Genomic DNA, 18,093 nt, shown 5'->3' with positions numbered 1-18,093 from the left:
TTTACAGTAATTTTGGGCTGGGAGGAGCAGGGCAGCTTTTAGAGTTCGGGTAACGTTTTCAAACATGTTTTTGCACCTGAGACACCATCTTTGCCAATGACACTGAGGTTTGCAGACATCTGTGTCACTCCTGAAAATGCAGCGCAAAAACTTTTAGAACTTTTCATCTGGAACCTTCCAAGAAGAGCCACTTTTCACACCAGAGCTCAAAATGCAAACATCCTTTAAATCCCCATTAGTATTTACACTGATTTTAAAAGGAAAACACCACTGAAATGAAAAATGCCTGGAAAGGGAGCATGTGAAGACAGGAGAATGGGCTCTCTGGTGGCATCTGGCTGGGAGCATCGAGGCAGCTGGATGCTTTCAAATGCAATGCTCAGGTTGGGGCTGCAATTCAGAATTAGCAGACTGACCTCTCTCGGGTAACTGGTAGCAATTCCTACCCTCTTTCCTGGCAAGAAGCTACCATGCAGATTCCTGGGGAATGCCTGAGGGCTCAGCTACGCCGATGGCAAATTTGGGAAGAGCAAAGGCTCTGTGTGTGTGTGTGTGTATGTGTGTGTGTGCACGCGTGTGCCCGTGCAGGTGTGCATACGTGTGGGGAATTATGCTGGGGCTGGGTGCTGGATCACCAGACTTGGCATAAATACAATGCAACCAGATAAGAAACCATTTGGATTAGCATGTAAAGTATAATACACCCTTTCTAGTTGCTGCTTAACCGACTGCACGGGTGCCTTCATGTCAGGGAAGCTGCTGGATTCAAAGTGGGCTGCTCTGATTTCCCTCACATTCCTTCTGAAACTCCTCAGTGTTTCCTAGGCCCCCATCACCTAATGGTGCAGGGAGCAAAATCACCTGGGTTTACCATTCAGCTGATTTAATGGGTGCAAAAAGCTTTCCAGGGTTCATAAACCAAACCAAATCCCTCTCCAGCCCTAAAATCCCATCCAGAGCCAGGCTTTCTCAGCCAAGGTGGCTCCACTCCCTGCCCAAGCTGTGTGGGGAGCACGAGAGGTTTTGGGGTGTGATGATGCCCGGCTGGGGCACCCAGCCAGTTACCTTGTATTGGAGTTTGAGCCTGGGACCCAAAGTGGCTTGGGGTGCTGAGGGATCCACGGGGGTTGGGTGTTGTTGGGGTGACTCTCATGGACTGGCGCAGCCGTTCCAGCTCCCCATAGCGGTCGGTGAAGGGTTTGGCTTGGTCTTCTAGCTTTTGTCTGTGCCCTGGAACATGATAAGAGAGTCTGGTATCTGATCAGTTACCCTTTGGCTGGAGCTCCCTGCTTACACACAGAGGCAGCACAACCTCCATCTTTGTGGTTTGCTGTTATTTGTATGGGGGAGAACGCAACAGCAGCCCCGGTGGAGATCAGCTCCCTGGGGGTAGGGGGGTTTCTCAGCACACACCCATGGGAAGACCTTACAGTTCAGCCAGAGGAAGCCTGCTGAAGAGGGGACACAGCCTGACCCACCCAGGGGGCCCCAGATCATCTGGGAAGTCAGCATCTGACCAAAGAGCAGGATGTGGGTGCCAGTGTCAGGACGCCCTGTGCTGTGCCCGGGTGACCAGGCTGTGCCAACTCTCACCTCTCTGAACAAGGAAAGGAGACACACACAGGGCAGGAGAAACCCCATCTCCTGGCAGGGTGCTGACTGGGGAACCAGCAAAGAAAACACTGGATTTTAAGTATTGTCTACAGAGTCTGCTGAGTGCAAGAAGCGCGGTGGAGAATAAACCCCCCGAGCTTTGCCCAGCCAGCAGGGTCAGAGCCAAGCAGGGCTGGAGAAGGTGCAGGGGAGGGAAGGGAGCAGTCGGGCCATGGCACCACACCTTGGCCATCTCCCCTTGCTCCTTTCTGTTCCTCTTTTCCTACATGTAAAATGGGGAGACAATTCACCTACTTCCCCCAGGCAGAGCAGGGACTAATGAGCGTTTGTAAAGCACTCCCAGCTCCTTAGGTAGCAGCTGCTGGAACAGGGCAGTAATTATTAAATTTATGCTAATTGTCCTGAGGCAAAGAGGAGCATGAAATACACTTGATACATAACTTTCGCATTTTACTATATTAATCATCACTGAACAGCTTCACTCTCTCTCTCTCTGGGCCAGATTCCAGTCTCAGTTACACCCGCACAAAGCTGGAGGGACTCCAGAGAAGCCCAAGCTGCTTCACTTCTACATCAGCACTGGGTTCAGACCTTGGATTCTCTTTGCTCTTTACCTGCTACAGCCAGACAGCCGTGCAACACCCTCAGCTCTCTGCACCTGCCATGAAAGGACCTTCCCAAGGTGGCAAACTCCTTATCCCAGCAGAATCAGGAGCAGAGCTCGGGGGCACTGGAGGTGTGCAGGCACGCCAGGGAGATGGGAGAAGAGCTGGGAAGAAATCCTCCTGCAGCTCTGCTGAGAGCTGAGCCTTATCAGATCCAGCCCTATGGCCCAACATCCACCAAGCTGAGATCTCGGTGGCTTTTGAGAAGAAAAGTGACACATTTCAAAGGGGACAAACACAGCCACCTCTTACTTGTGTCCCCACCTCCTTTCCCCTTCACATTTGTACAACATGGGCTCAGTGTCAATTTATAGAGAAGTCAGAGAATGTCCCCAGACTTCCCCCTCCTTAAATGTGGTGTCTGAGAACTTCTGATCTTGCTTGGCTCATGGAGCTCAGCCTGCACTTGCCAACCTCAGGCAGGAGTGGAGAGCATCAGCTCCAGAGGGGATCTCACAGTCTCAGCTGAGCTCCCTACCATGGCATCCCTCCATGGGAATCCCAAAAACCAATCACCCTCAGCTACAGTTTTTGGGGGGGCTTTGACCCTCCCCTGGGAGCTCCATATCCAGGTGAGCCCCACCATCCCCCCGAGGCTCTATTATCCCTGGGATAAATGGTAAAGTCCAAACCAAACAGAAAGGTGCTGACACCCAAGAGCAAGCAGTGGTGAGGACAGACTCCCAGCAGAAAGCAAAACCCAGCAATATTTGGGGTATGTAGCAAACCTCAAATCAACACTATCATCTCTTCTAATCTCTGTGCATCCCTAGACCTTGGGCACCTCTGCTCTGAGGGCCCTTGGAGATGTGAGCAGCATCTGTCACAAGGTATTTGTGAATTCCCCAGGGGGAGGAGGGTGTGCAGTGAGCTCTCCTGTTTTGGTCGACATTTTTTCAGCATACGTTTGAGCACTGAAGAAGAAAAATGGGTTGATGTTTTACCTTTAACCAGATTTCTCAGGCAGAGCTTAGCAGAGAAGCCAAAGAGAACTTCAAAGACTGAGTTCCACAGAAATTTAATGGAAATTAAGTTCTCGGCCACGATCTCAGCTGAAACCCTATCCTGCGGTGGGATCTGGCATGTGACAGGGAAAATCCTGAAAAATATATCAAGTGATCTCTATGCTGATAATGTTTTTAAAGATTATTCAGCCGTAGGACTTAACAGAGGGCTTCATGTGGCTGCATCATGCTGCACTGTGGTTGCTCTGGTCCCCACACTGTCTGAACTCAGAGCAGCCCCATGGGTTGTTTTTTTTTTCTTTAAGCCTTGAGTAAATAGCAGAGCTGTACTTACATCCTCTGAAAGGGGCTGGTTTGTGGGGAGACCCAGCAATTACCGGCAAAAACCCCAAAAACCTAAACCAATACCGATAAAAAGAAAGCAGAAAACTTGGTGCAATTAGAAGTTAAGGCAAACACAGGGACTCATTTAGGAGCGAGAGCCCAGACGAGAGTTGCGGTGGGATCAGGGCCCTCCCCGTCTCTCCAAAGTCCTCTCCACTTTGGATCCCACCCCATCTGCATGGGTTGGACCAGACAGAGCTAAAATGTTTGGAACAAGGCAGCGAATGAGTTAAAAGCCACCAGCTTGGCCTGCCAACCCTCTTTGGTACAGGCTGTCTCCTTGGGACTTCCTGCCGCTTGTCACTTCGAGCGAGGGACCTCAGACTTTGTCACGCAAGAGAGAATCGCTGTTAATGGGTTTCTTTCATCAGAACAACCTGAGCTTTTTAATTTCTGCAGTGGTTGGCTTCATTAAAAGCCCTTCCCCATCTACCCACAGCTGTCACGGAGAGGAAACCAATGCCATCAAGTGAACAATAGCTCATACCTTCAAGAAGAGGAAGGTGGTTTCTGGCTTAACCCAAGGACTGACTCAAAGCCTCCCGATGCCAGTGGGTGGATTTTCAAGCAGCTTCATGTTGCTTGACCTCACGCCCAGAAATCTGTCTGAGAAATCTTTATTACCCCCCAGACCCATGAAGTTTTGGGGGCCTGGAACCTGCTGTTGGGCTGGAGCTGTTGTGCCGTGCTTCCAGCTGCACCAGCCCTGGCTTGCAGGTCAATATTTATGGAAACAACAGCCCTTAGTGCTATGAAACCATGGCAGCTCCTGACCTCAGTCACTTCTTGTCAGCAGCACAAGGGTTTTAAGGCTGGATTGGGTTTCTGAACCCGTTAACTCCCATATTGAATCTGACATGATGTAAACATTGACAGATCACCTACGATCCTGATGTAATAACAAGATCTGTATCAGCCTATCCAACAAATGATCCCATTGAACACTTCCCAGCTGGAAGAGCCAATGTGAATTTGACACTTTAGGTCAGTAATAAGAAGCATACTGGAAGTTTTGGGTGTTTCCTTGGAATGCAGACAGGGAAACAGTGTGTGCAGCAGTGGAGCTCAGGCCCTCAAAGCTGTGATTTAAAGACATGTTTTCTGCATTAAAACATTTCAAAGTCCAAACAGACCCTTGCTCTTCCTTCTAGGAGTGTGCAACCTGATGTGTCTTCCCAAGTTGGGACCAGGATGGGGTTTCCAGGCAGTGGGGGATGGGGGTGTCCACAGTGTTCACCAAAAGCAGTTTATTTCCCCAGACTACTGAGATGTAGAATAGAAAGTTGATCAAAGGAAGCAAGGGGCTCCAGGAACTTCATGGCTGGAGTGACATTAGAATCTCAGAACTGGCAGATTTGGTTTGGAAAAACAGTCTCCAGGAGTCCAGATCCCCTGATTTATCTGTGTTTAGGTGAAGTTACTACTGGGAGAGGCAAGGAGCTGCACAGCCCAATCCAGGTTTGGATTTGGGCATCACGTTCACCCCTGTCCCTGCTGCAGCCCTGCGCTACCAAGGGAAGGGGGAGCAGCTGGTGGGAAGTGGCTTGGCCCATCCCAGGCCTCTTGCTGTGAAATGCTGGCTGCAAGCTGGAGCAAAGGAAACACAGAGTGCTTCATTAACACTCACATTTGCAGATCGTTTCCTTTGCTCCACTGAGGAGGAGAAGGAGGAGGAGGCAAGAACCAGGAGATGGTAGCACAGGCTGGAGGCAGCAGCTTGAGCCCAGCAGCCAACAGAGAGGTCCCTGCTCATCCACCTTCAAAGCAAGGCTCCAAGCATCCCACCAGCACACTCCCACCCTCCACTAACCCAAGGTTCTGCTCAAATCAATGCTCACAACCAAATCCTACATCTTAGCCAAGAAGAAGCTCATCAGGAACAGCCATGCCACACACAACCTGGTGGCTCAGTCTCTACATGTCCATGAGAACAGACCACAAGAAAGCAATCAGCAGGGGATAAAGCTCCAGCTCAATGTGTAAAACACCTTTCAAATGCCTCTTGTAGCCCTCAGAATAGAGACTTCAGAGAGAGACATGCCAATCCTCTCCAGAGGGTTGAATTTTTTCCCAGTCTGAGTCTCGGCTAGACTATCAAGTCCTAGCATGTGCTCCAGAAAGAAGCCACATGTGAAACGCCTGTGTTATGGGAACAGCAGGTCTGTCCCTTACAGGAGATGGTGGGGTGGTTTCATCTTTGCACACCTATAACACAAGACTGGTTTTCCCTGGAAACCCACCTCCGGCTTGAGACTCCTCATGGGAAATTCCCAGCCCAGAAGAATTTGGTGGAATCCCAGAGCCAGCAAAAGAGGGGAGACATCACAGAGATGAGAAGTGGGCTGCCCACCATGCCAGGAGCTGGCAGGGACTCAAAAGAAGCCATCTCCTTGGGGATGGAGATCTCCACAAAGAAGGATGAAGCTCTCCATCACGCTCCGGTGAATGGCAGCAAGCAGCAAGTGCCAGGGCTGCTTCAGTCCACTTCTAAAAGTAAAGCCCAGAAGTTCACAGGAGGAAAATGTTAGGAGGAACTGTCTCTTCTGCTGCTGAACAAAGTCAGGCACAGATAACTCATTATTCATATGTTTGAAGTTGGCCTGCTTACGCCATTTGGAAGGAGAATCAGTCACGGCGAGGCTTTGCTTTGGTTTCCTCTGGTTTTCGTGAGACACTACAGCTACTGTCTTCCTCCAGCTTGGAGAGAAAGGGGAGTGTGTCGCAATGAGCCTCAGCTCCCATGTCCTGGCAGAGGATTTACACTGACTTGAACAACGAAAATAATATTTAAGGGGGTGGGAGAAAGAATTAAAAAAAAAAAACAAAACAAAAAAACGCTGCTAATTTATAAAGCTTTTTTAGCTGGTGGTGGTCTGAGATGAATTGGCTGCCTCTAAAAGGATGAAAATAAATATCCCTCTTTTTGAAGGAAATAGGCTGGCTCTTGGCCAGCTGGCAGGAAGCACAGAGATATGTTGCATTTACAGGAGGTTTTTTTACTGTCTGAAGCTCCAGCAGCAGGAGAGATGTTCATTCTAGGCAGGCTGGTATTGATTAGCTGGCTTTGCAAGCCCCTTGTCTCCTCTCTCTTTAGGGTTAGTCCCTTGCCTTTGCCCCTTTGCTTTGCAAGTATCAATCCTCTGGTGGCCTTTTATGACACTGGGAGACCCAAAACTAAGCCCTCTGAATGAACACAAGGCAGGGCATTAAATCAGCTATTTAAACAAAAATCCAGGGTAGAATTTCCAAAGGCTCCTGAGACGCAAGAGCCATGGCCCCTGTTCAAATCAAAAGTAACTTCACACCCAAATTTCCACTCAGTTTTGACAAAAATCCCTGAAGGACACAGGATCCCTGTTCCCAGGCTTTCAGCAGGGATACTGAGTCTTTCTGGATTTGTAAAAGTACTTCAAGCCCTTGGCAGCACAGGGAAAGCTGGGGGCAGCCTCAGCAGCTGACAGGGCAAAATTCACTGTATCAAAGCCCTGAGCCCACTCGTGTCTTGCTGAGAATCCCCACAAGCCCTTCCCTGCATCGTTCCATCCTTACAGACCTCTGAAAATCTGGCTCTGAGACTGCAGGGTGGATTAGGTGGTTTTTCAAAGTTCTGATTTGTAGATCTCAAGATTTCCTCCCTCCCTGTGTGTCACAACCCATCAGCTGGGCACTCACCTGTGGGGAAACACAGGGTGCAAACCCCACCAGCCTCTCTGCCTTCTTTTACAGTTCCTCCCATTCCCAGGAAGGCAAAATTCATTTATGGGCTGTGATCCAGTTTCTCAGGGAATCAGGCAAAACCCCTGATTCAAAGGTTTCCAGGCTGGGTGCTTGGAAGGAACCAGAGGGATCTCAAGTCCATCCAGCTGGGGTTGTCTCAGTCACATCTGAGATCAGATTTCCAGCTGCAGATATTCCCTGTCACTCCATAGATCAGTGGAGTGGTGCCAATTTGCAGTGAGTTAATGCCTGCTATCTAACAACTTGAAATGGGACCTGCCTGGTACCAGTAGAGCTGGTTTTTCCCAGTTAATAACCTGTTCCATTAGGGCAAGCACATCAAATTCCTTAGGGTGACACTGGCTGAGGACACTCTGCCCAGGATGGGGAGGACCATTTGCTGGGTTCAGACCTGCACAAGCCATGTGCCATGGTACCAGCTCAGGGATTTGAGTTGTCCCTGAGGCTCTGGGACTGGGTGGCAGACGAGGGGCTGGAGCTGCATTCTGCCAAGGCAGAGCACAGCACAACCCAGACCAGACCCAAACTTTCCCAAGGTCTGAGGATGCTGAGTGCTGGGTTTCCCCTTTGCCCTTAGGCCAGAACTGAAGCCGAGCCCTGACATTTGAATGTTAATATTCTCCCAATCCCAGGATTGAGCTCCAAGCTCCATCTCCAGAGACAGGATGGTATGTTGGATAATTACAGCTCCCACCAAGCTGTGCCAGCACTCACAGCACGATGCTGGAAGCAAGAACCCTGGAGCAACACTACCTGCGTGGCTCCCTTCATCCTCCCTACAACTCTGCTCCTCCAAAGCCTAAATAAAAAAAAATAAATAAACAAACCAGAGGGGCTAAGGAGGGGCAAGGGGGGCTGTGGAGGGCTCTGTGGGTGCCAGCAGTACAGGGTGCTGAAGGGCTGCCTGCTCCCACACTTGTTTTTAGGATGATCTCAGCTGGGAACATCCACAGGAGATGGAAAGGTCCGTGCAGGGAGGAAGGGGATGGAAAACTCCACAGCAAGAGGCAGCATTGGGCTGGGCTGCTCCACACCTTCCTGTGGCTGCCATCCTTGGTGCAAGGGCTCAGGGGCTGAGATGGGCATGGGGGATTTATTCCCTTTACTGGGTGCTTCTTCCCTCCCCCTCTCCCAATACAGCATGTAAAGGCACTGGGAAGAGTAAGATAAAATAACACCAAACCAATGATAAAATAACACAAATCTCTGAGCACCTTCTGCTGCAGGAGATGATTGCTCTCTGACTGGTTGGAGAAGAGGTGACTGCTCTCCAGCAGTGGAAGAGAAGGGTCTCTGGGACTAAATTTCATCTCACTCTGAGTCAAATCCTCTTCCTCCCTCCACCACATCATTAAAGTGATTGGTTGTACTGATAAGGTAAGAGGGAGAAACAAGATGTGTCCTGCCCTGATGTCTGATGTGATCTTGTGGTTTTGTTTGATAGTTGTGGTCCTTTAGCTGTTGTCTTCCCTGAAATGCAACTTGCCTTTTAGCACTTGACTTTTTTTTTTTCTCTCCTTTTTTCCAGTCCCTGACACTTCTCACTGTCCTCCTGAGCCTGCAGATCCTGCCTGAGGGAAATGGGGCTGCATTGCATTAAGAAACCTGCAATAAACACACAGTCCCTGCTCCAGCTCAACAAATCCTCACCATCTAACAACCTCCAGTGATGTGCAATGCTCCCACATCACCCACTGCCCAGCAGGTTCTTAAGTGGGTAAACTGAGGCACAGGGTGAAACATCTCCCCTTTGCAAAGGAGCAAAGCTCCCCCAGGTTCCAGTCACAACGCTCATAAATACTCTTGCTTAGGGCTGGCACATCCCATCACCTGCATCCCATCCCAGCTTTGTTTGGCTCTGTCTGGGCTGTGCTGCTGGACCCACAGGATTTGTTTTTGCTCTTTATTTGTCCAGCACTTGGCACAAATCCCCCCTGCATGCAGCAGCAAAACACCACCACCATCCTTCTAGAAGAAGCAGCCTTAAAATTAATTATCCAAACATTTCCCATCCACCAGAGATTCCTTTTACTCCAGTTTAACCTTTTCTAACTACACCAGCAGTGCCCACTCCTCCCATTGGGATTTATTTCCAAAGCTGGAGCCTCCACCACCCCAGCTGAGAATCGTGCCCTGGGGTTTTCCCAAAGCTTTCAAAAGCAGGAGGTGTCGCAACCAATTTCAACAACAATTCCTTGGTACAATATGAGCACAAATAATTTTCCCTGCTCAGACTCCCAATACTGCCTGGCTTCAAAAATATTGATCATTTTCCAGTGAAATGATTTTCAAGCCTTTATGCACCAGGTGATGAGAAACGGAGATGTGGAGCTTACTCTGTGCAGCAGGTAATTAGAGGAGTGAATTTACTGGAGCTCATATAATTTTGGTTGCTCTATTAATGCTTCTTTTCAGGCCAGGATTACAGCCTCCAGCTCTAACACCAAAGGCCCGGGTGATGCAAACCCCGGGCTTTGAGTGTGGTTGCGCAACTTTTCTCCCTGCCCTCCCCAGGGGATGCTCTGCCCGTCCCCCGTGGCACCCAGCTGCCCCTCTGGGTGTCCCCGTGTCCTGCCGAGGGTCCCACATGTGGCTGGGAGGGGGGGAGGAGGGGGTCGGATCTTGCACAACCCGAGCCGCGGAAATTCGGTGCCAGGTTTTGTCCCCCAGGGATTTTCCTCCTCCCCATCCCAGAGCCCAGCCCTGACCCCCTCCTCCCTCGCCTCATCCCCGCGGGACTGGAGCCCGAAGGGGTTAACTGAATGCCAGAGCCTATAAGAAAGGAGAGGAGGGGAGAATTTAACAGAGGAGGAGAGAATTGAACATAATTGCTTGGGCTGCATGTAGCAACAGCGGTCCCGAACAGCCTCTGCAAGAAAGCAATGCCCCGTCCGGGCTCGGCAGATCCCAAAAGGTGCAAAATTTCCCCTCTGGGATCAAAACACATTAAGGATGGGAATAGAAACAACAGAGAACCCCTCCTGCCGCAGCAAATCCCGATCTGCAAAGGCTCCTGGGTGCCCCCCGAGCCGATGTCTCTGCATCCCTCCCCAGCCCCGGGACCCCTCCAGCCTCCTCCCTGCTCCCACAGATGCTCATCCTTTGCCTGGCTGCTCGTCCCACAGGATGTTTTTTAGGGATCTGAGAGGATGTGAAGGCTCCTGCCCCTCACCAGCTTCCCGGTGGGATGTGCCCAGATAGCACCTATGCTCTGCCACCTTCCCAGCCAGCGTTTGCTTTTCCTTTGTCTCCATCCCGGAGAAAAAGGGCCAGGGAAGGGTGGGGATGGAGCTGGATGGTCTCTGTGCAAGGTGCCTGAAGTTCTCGGGCACCATCCCTGCAATTTTCCCACCCCAGGGGCGGATGGAAAGACAGCAGAGAAAACACTAATAAAAGCAAAACATTAAAATATATTTTCACCCCTGAGGATTTCCCACACCTGCCTTCTTTCAGGCCACCCCAAAAAAGCCTTCACCCCATCCAAAACCCTTTTACTCCTCTTGGCTGCACCCTCTGCAGGGCTGGATCGGAGTGGGAAGAACCAGAGCTCCCCCCCAGCTCTGCACAGACTCAGTTCTCCAAAAGCAGGGGCTGGAGCATGGTCAGGATTAGCCCCGTGTAGAGATATTCCCCAAGTAGAGATATTCCCAAGGGTCACCGTGGCAAAACACCAGGACAGGTCCTGGAGCAGCCAGAGCTGAAGTGCGTGCTGGGCTCATACTCTGAGCCCAAAATGTCTGGAGCAGCCCCAGCTCATCTGGAGCAAAGAGGTAACAGGGGAGTCAGAAAGTGTCCAGCAGGATTTCCTTCTCCTCCTCCCCAGGGAAGGGGACAGGTCTCAGAGTGGGAAATCAGCATATTTTAAGCACTACATTTTTAATTAGCATAAATGACAGCAATTTTACATTGACAAGTGACTGTCCAGGAAGTGGCAAGGTCCTTTATTTAAATTATCCTGTTAATTGGATTGATTTCCCCTCCCTTTTTTTTTTTTTTTTTCTTTTTTTTTTTTCTTTTTTTTTTTTTTGTGTCTTAATCCCTGGACAAACTGGGAAACGTCTGTGTATTTATATCTAGCAAAGGAATCAAACAAAAGACCCTAATAATACCCAAAACTCTCACCCCACAGGAGCACTTCAGCAACAAGCCTGCTTTTAATTAGGGAAACATCTCAAGTTTTACGCAGCCCCACGAGGAAGCCTTTTTGCCAAGATAAAGATCTGAAATCCTACAATACTGGCACGACACAGCCCCCATCCTGGGTCTCCCTTTGAGCTTTTGAGAAGCACAAGACCCTGAAATAATTTATTCTCTCTTCTCCAAGCTCTCACCAAAGCCAGATCAAGCCTCCAAGGGTAAAAGGCACAGAAAGGACAGGGTGGCACCACCTTGGGCATGGGGGAGACCACAGGGTCCCAAAATCCCCCCCAGGAACGTGGCACTAGGGGATCATTTTGCTCCTCTTTGGCTCCCAGCCCGTAGCCCCAGACTTCCCCCTCCCTCTTCCTCAGCTATTTTAGGTTTTCCCTCACTAACCCCCACCCATCCCTGCCACTGGGTAGATCCCAGTTTCCCCAGATCACGGGAATGGGAGAGCTGCAGATTTTATTTCACCACAGAGCCGGCAGCCTGAAGGACCACAGGGCATCCCCCAGAGCCTCCCTGCAGGGTTCCTGAGCCCCACAGAGCCCTTCCAGCTCCCTCTCTCCTCCCAAAGCTGCTTCGAGTCCTCACAAAACCAGGAGACAACTTTCTAGTTCTCCAGGTGGAAGAAGGACATCATGGATTGACACAAATCCCCCCCCCCCCTCCAGCACCATTCCGTGCCACAAAGCACCCCGAGGTGAGCTGGCCAAAATCTCCACCAGGGTGGGGGGCAAGTGATGGCTTTGCTGGGGGGTTCCCAGCATTTCCCCCACTCCTGCCTTTCCAAAAGGGCTGGCAGGCCCCAGAGGTGAGGAGGGGATTTATGGCCTATTTAATCATTTAAATATTTACTTTATACACTAATTGTGCAACCTCCATGCAGGCAGGAGACTTCCTCAAAGGTAACTGGAATGTTTCTGCTTCCTTTTTCTCTCCATCTCTCTTCCCCTCCCACAACCCCCCCAAAAAAGGTGCAAATAAGGGAAACCAAATAAACTGCAAGCAAATACCAAGCAGTCAGGATATCTCACCAGAAACCAACAGTCCTTTTAAAGACATCACAGCCCAAAAAGTTAACAAGAAAATAACCAACTCTGCAAGATACTAAACACAGAATTTTGTACTTTTGGTGGCATTTAAGCCAATAAGGCATAAAAATACAATACTGTTGCAGGAACAAACCTTCCACGGGGCTGCTGGATCCCAGGCAAAACAAAGAGTAGTCTGGAAGGTTTTGCCATGGGGAAGGTCCAAATGCACTCACTCCATGGGTACAACCATTGGGATTAAAGCACTGAAGCTTCCCAACACAGCCCATGGCAAAGGCAAAACCCTCTGCTTGGTCTCCTGCCCAAAATCTGGGGGCAAAATGGGCAGGATGAGAGGCTGAAATTGAGGAAGCACCAACATCCAGGGGAATTCTGCTGATTTTGAGCTGTTAGCACTCTACAGAGCTTATTTCCAGTAATAAGATGGAATATTGTGTCTCTTTTCCCTGAACAAATCAGGTTCTCAGTTTTGCTCATTCTGGTAGTAAATCTCAGATTCATCTGCAGCCACGAGGGAAGGGGAAAGCAGGGGGGGATGCTTTGGTTTGCCAGCACGGTGCTGAAAATCCTTCTTCTCTCTGGCCTCAACCTGGAGCATCCACCAGGAATAAGAAATAAAAAAAAATAAAAAAAAAACAAAAAACAAAAAAAACAAAACAAAACAAAAACAAAAACAAAAAAAAAAACCCAACACACACAAAAAAACCTACAACCAAACCAACAGGAAAAAACAAAAAAACCACCCGACTCAATAGCATAGACTGCTCTGAAGAAAAAAATGGATTCAGATGCACCTTAAATAAAGGGGGAAAAGTGAGAAAGGCTTTTTCAGGGTGGTTTGTGGAGACGTCGGGGTCTGGGGAGCCAGCGAGGCGCTGGGTGTGGGATGGGAACTGAGATGGAGGGGGTGAGATATGGGGCTGTGGGCAGTGGTGCTGAGGTGTGTCCAGGCTGGACGGGGCAGTTCAGGGCTTTGCTGTTATCAGCCCAGCTCCGAGATGGATCAAGAAGCCACGGGGAGGGATGTGTCATCCCCAGGAAGTGCTGATCCAACCCTTTTCCCTCCCCAGCTGCCACCTGGGCAGTGCAAATGCTGCTGGAAGAAATGTCCTTACAGCAGGGCTGGGGGGCCCTGGGCACCCACCTCCCTCAGCACCCCAGTATTACCAGTGGCAAAGCCCTCTTCATGCTGGATTTCCAGGCAGGATTTCCAGTCAATCTTTCTCCCACTTTTTTGCCCAATCCTTAAAACCTCAGTGCACAGGGTGCTCAAGGCCAGGCAGCACCCAAGCTGCAGCTTTGCACCCACAGACTAGCAGCACCCTAAGGACAGAGATGCCACCAACACCTTGTGCAGCCACCAATAAGGGAGTTTCCACGCTCCCCAGACCCCAGGCGAGTGCGTGGGGCCGGGGCTGACGTCTCTTGCAGGGGAGTGGGTGGGGAGGGAAACCCTCACCCAGCTGAGGATCTCGAAAATAGGAAAGCAAAAAAAGCAGCGGTTCTTGGAAACGACTCCGAGCCGTGGGAGGTGAGAAGCTTTTCCACCCGCCGGCTACGTGCAGCAAACCTGGGGGGAACCAGAACCCACGCAGCACGACCCCATCGCTCCTTCCCCAGGGACATGGAGAGGGGGGGAAGGAGATTTCTGGGGAGGAAAAGCGGCCACGGAGGGGATTTGTGCCTGTGAGGGATGGGGCTCAGCCAGAAAAACCCCGGCGGGACGAGATGGAGAGGGGCTATGGAAATTCCTGCCTGGCGGGGGGAGGCTCAGCCGCTAAACCCTCCTCCTGATCCTACAGCATGGGGGGACAGGCTCTTGCCCTTCACTGTGGTCACACCAAGCAGAGACAGAACCGAAAGCCCCAAATCTCTGACGCAGACACCCGAAAGGAGCAGGGCAGGGGACACCAACCAGCACCTGGCAACAACTTGCACCCAGTGGGAGACAAGGAGGGACTTCAGCGCCCCTCACTCTTCACCCTTCCACATCCTCACCCTCCACTTCTTCCCTAGCCCAGGGCAGGAGGAAAAAAATCAAACTGCAACGTCAGAGCAAGGAGGGTCCGTGCTGCTGGGCAAGGGCTGCAGCCCTCAGTGTCTCCCTCCAACATCCTGCTCTCTCCTATATTCTACTTCTTTGATCTAGGGGGGAGGAAAACCACCTCAGTTCTCCCCAACTTACACAGAATTAAACCTCAGAAAGCAACTTGACAGTCAAAGCAGTCCAAGCCCTCACCACAGCCTCAAAGGGCTCTGCAGGTCCTGGTGTATCCCCCCTTAAATCCACCTCGCCAGCACCCACACCCAGGGCTCTGCAGACTGGCAGCCCAGAGGGATGGGTTTTACCCTGGCTGAGTACAGATGTGTTTCCCCACAAGGGTTACAGGGGGTGATCAAATCCTCTCAGTCTCCTTTTCCCTCTCCACACAGTGATCAGGGCAGCAGGGACAGAGTGGGAATCAGAAACAAGGGGTTAAGGGCAAAGGGTATTTATAAAGGGGGGAGATTGTGTAAGGGTGACCAGGTGGGAGCAAGAAAAAAGTCAAAAAGAGGGGGAGAAAAAAAAGACATTTAAAGGAGGGGGAAAAAAAGTAAAAAAAAAAAGTGCTTTGCACAAGAGTTCACAGGAGATGGGCAGAAAGGAGCTGGAGGAGGAGAGGAAAAGTGGAGGAGAGAGAAGAGGGAAGGGGCAAGGGAAGGCAGCCAGCAGGTGGGTGTCAGGGGGAGGCCCTGGAGGTGCTCCCATTTCCCCAGGAACAGACTAAACATTCCTGGTTAGCTTCCAGCTATTGGTTTTTCCACGTTCTGCCTCTTGTGGATTATTTTGCAAGCAGTTGGGGATGCGGGAGGGCTTTGCACCAGGGAGGGCTTTGCACCAGGGCTGTGGAGCAGCCGAGTCAGGCTCTTGCTAAATAAAGAGCTGCAGAGAAGGGGGAGAAAATAATAAAAAAAGGAAATTCCACAGGAAGTTCAAATATTTTATTACTTCCTGTTTGTACAAAGTATGTCAACACTTGGCACCCGCTGCGCCATTTGTTTAGAGCTAAGGTGTCAACTGGAAAAAAAAAAAAAGTCCTTTTTCTCTCCAGATCTAACCCCGAAAGAGCCTGAGCACAAGAAAAAATACTATCTTGGAATGAGTGAGTGGGGAATATTAGAGGAATCCTTGCTGGGAATCCTTGGAGACCACGGAGGAGCAGCTGAGAAAGTGTCTTGGCCAAAGCCCCCATCGTTACCAGCTGCTCCTTGCTCCTTCAACCAACCCTGGCTGAATGAGTTCAGCTCCAGTTCCAACCCAGTTGGGCTCCATCTCAGCCTTGTGAGGGGCTCTGCTGTCACCCACGTCCCTGCCCTTTCTTGCCCAACTCAACTCCATTTCCAGCTCCTCAGAAGTTGTTTTTTTCTGGGCACAGCTCTAGTTAAAAGGCTTGCTCAAGGGCTGAGACGAAGCCATGGGGCAGGGGTGGAAGATGAATTGGATGCTCAGGAGGTGGGGGCACGGAGAAACTATGTTTCTGACCCAAAAAGCCCCACGAGAACATTTGCTGGAGGAAATTCTGCAGCATCTGAGAAGATGATGCCCAGGGCTTTCCCAGGATACCGAGACAAACGACCAATTCTTTCCACACTCAGGGGAAGCTTTGCTGCCTGCTCACACCAGCCCCTCCCCAGCCAGCACCAATCCTGCCCAGCAGGAGCCAACACACCCCATGTCCTGCTCATTTGCAACACTGCAGCCAAAAAGGGGAAAAAAAATACATATGTTTTCATGTCTATAAATACATACACACATCTACAACGTGTAAAAAAGTATCTATACACGTGTAAAAAACTGCAAATCCTATGGGCACCTCCCAAAGCCAAAGGAGGGCACCCAAACCATCGTGTCAGGCCAAAGCTGGTTATTACCAGGGCTTTACCAGCTGGGTGGCCAATGCACCAAGGGGTGCTGTGCCCAAGAGCCACCCAGTGGCAGGTTAACCAGGAAAACCACCTTGGTTTTCCATGAGTGAGCCCAGATCATCTTGCAGCCAGTATTTCCACACCAAGGGGTTCTGCAGAGGACTGCAGGGAGGGAAGGGGCAAAGGGCATGATTTGTTTATTTATGTTATTTCAGGTTCTTTGGTAAATGCAAACCAGCACAATGTGGCAAAGAGTGGGTTTTAATTTTTTTTTTTTTCTTCCTGCACAAGACACCGAATTTCCACCAAATATTAATTTAAGCCCCAGGGTCAAACAGGGAATCAAAATTATTTTTACTGCCAAGGAATCTACAATGATCTGAAAAAAAATTTCTTTTTTTAAAAAAATGCTCAACTTGAGTCTCAACCCCTATTCACAGGGGGGCAGGGATGGGGAAGAGATTGACTTCTGGGGTTGACAAAGGTGTAAGCAGTGAATAAACACCCCACAGCCCTCCTGGAGGAGCCTCCACCTCCAGCACAAACACTGTGAGGTCCACGGATCACAAAAATAAGGAGAAAATTGCTGACCTGGCAGCCTGGGCCAGCATCCCAGGGAGGGCATCCCTCGGGCATCCCAAGCAGAGCCAGGACAAGCTGCCCCATCCTCCTCTTTTCCTTTATTAAGCCAAATGAAGGCCCAGCCCCAACCCAAACAGCACGGGGCCAGCATGCCCACAGCTCAGCCCCCAGCTCTCCCCCATCTGGTGATGAAGCCTGAGCCTCCATATCAGAAAATTTAAATTAAAGATGAGGAGTGATGAGCAGAGATGCTGAAATTCAAGAGGAACGGGTGTGATTCAGCTGGGGTTTGGCGGGCGCTGGCAAGCGGTGGAGTCAGAGCAAACCAAACACCAAGAGTAGTAACTATCTCACCTTGTATTATTATTTATGTATTCCTGATTATTATTATTATTAGAAAGGAGATCTGATGCAGAAGATAAGGGGCCAAGCCTGGAGTTGGGAGACCTGGTTTCTATTCCTGACCTGGAAGACTTGCGAAATTCCCTGCCCAAATCCTCCTTGCTTTCCACTCCCAGCCAGGGCTGATCCCATTCCTGGGGGCTGCAGCACCCACCAGGATCTACGTTTGCTCACAGCAGGGTCCTGCCTTGTGTTTTCTGGCTTAAAAAGAAAAACCAACAACTTTGCATCGCCTGGATCCCAGCTCTGCAAAATCAGCCCACCAGCTCCCGTAAAACCTCTCCAAAATAAAAAGCAAGGGGGAAGAAAATCCAACAAACCCCCAAGTAAATGAAATCCCCTCGCCAAGGTAACAGCCTCCACCTGGCCTGACATCAAGGGGCAGCGATGGCCCCACGACAGCATCAACAGAAAATATTTTCTGAAGCTTATTTAGAAGGATCAAACCGTTTCCCTTCAATTTGGGCACCGGCAGCTTTACACGCACAGGGAACAAACTCCGCTTTATAGTGCCCGGGGTGGTGCTGAGTGAGCAGGAAGGCAAAGCCAGAGCAAAAAGCTGGAGATGGGGCCCTGGGTATGAGGTGCCACCATAGAGAGGGTCCCAGAGAGCAGAAAATCCTCATGGAAAGAGGAAACTCC

At 50.4% G+C, this 18,093-nt stretch overlaps 1 protein-coding gene across 1 annotated transcript in view; it reads right to left on the bottom strand.

Moving 5' to 3' along the window:
- Positions 1-18,093, bottom strand: part of RUNX3 (RUNX family transcription factor 3) — a 35,749-nt gene that overhangs the window by 10,923 nt on the left and 6,733 nt on the right. Inside the window, 1 exon segment of the mRNA XM_030464428.1 lies at positions 1,066-1,230. Coding sequence (XP_030320288.1) covers positions 1,066-1,230 — 165 coding nt within the window.

The sequence above is a fragment of the Calypte anna genome, chromosome 23, assembly GCF_003957555.1.
Source record: "Calypte anna isolate BGI_N300 chromosome 23, bCalAnn1_v1.p, whole genome shotgun sequence".
Classification (NCBI taxonomy): domain Eukaryota; kingdom Metazoa; phylum Chordata; class Aves; order Apodiformes; family Trochilidae; genus Calypte; species Calypte anna.
This window is presented reverse-complemented; position numbering and strand designations above follow the sequence as displayed.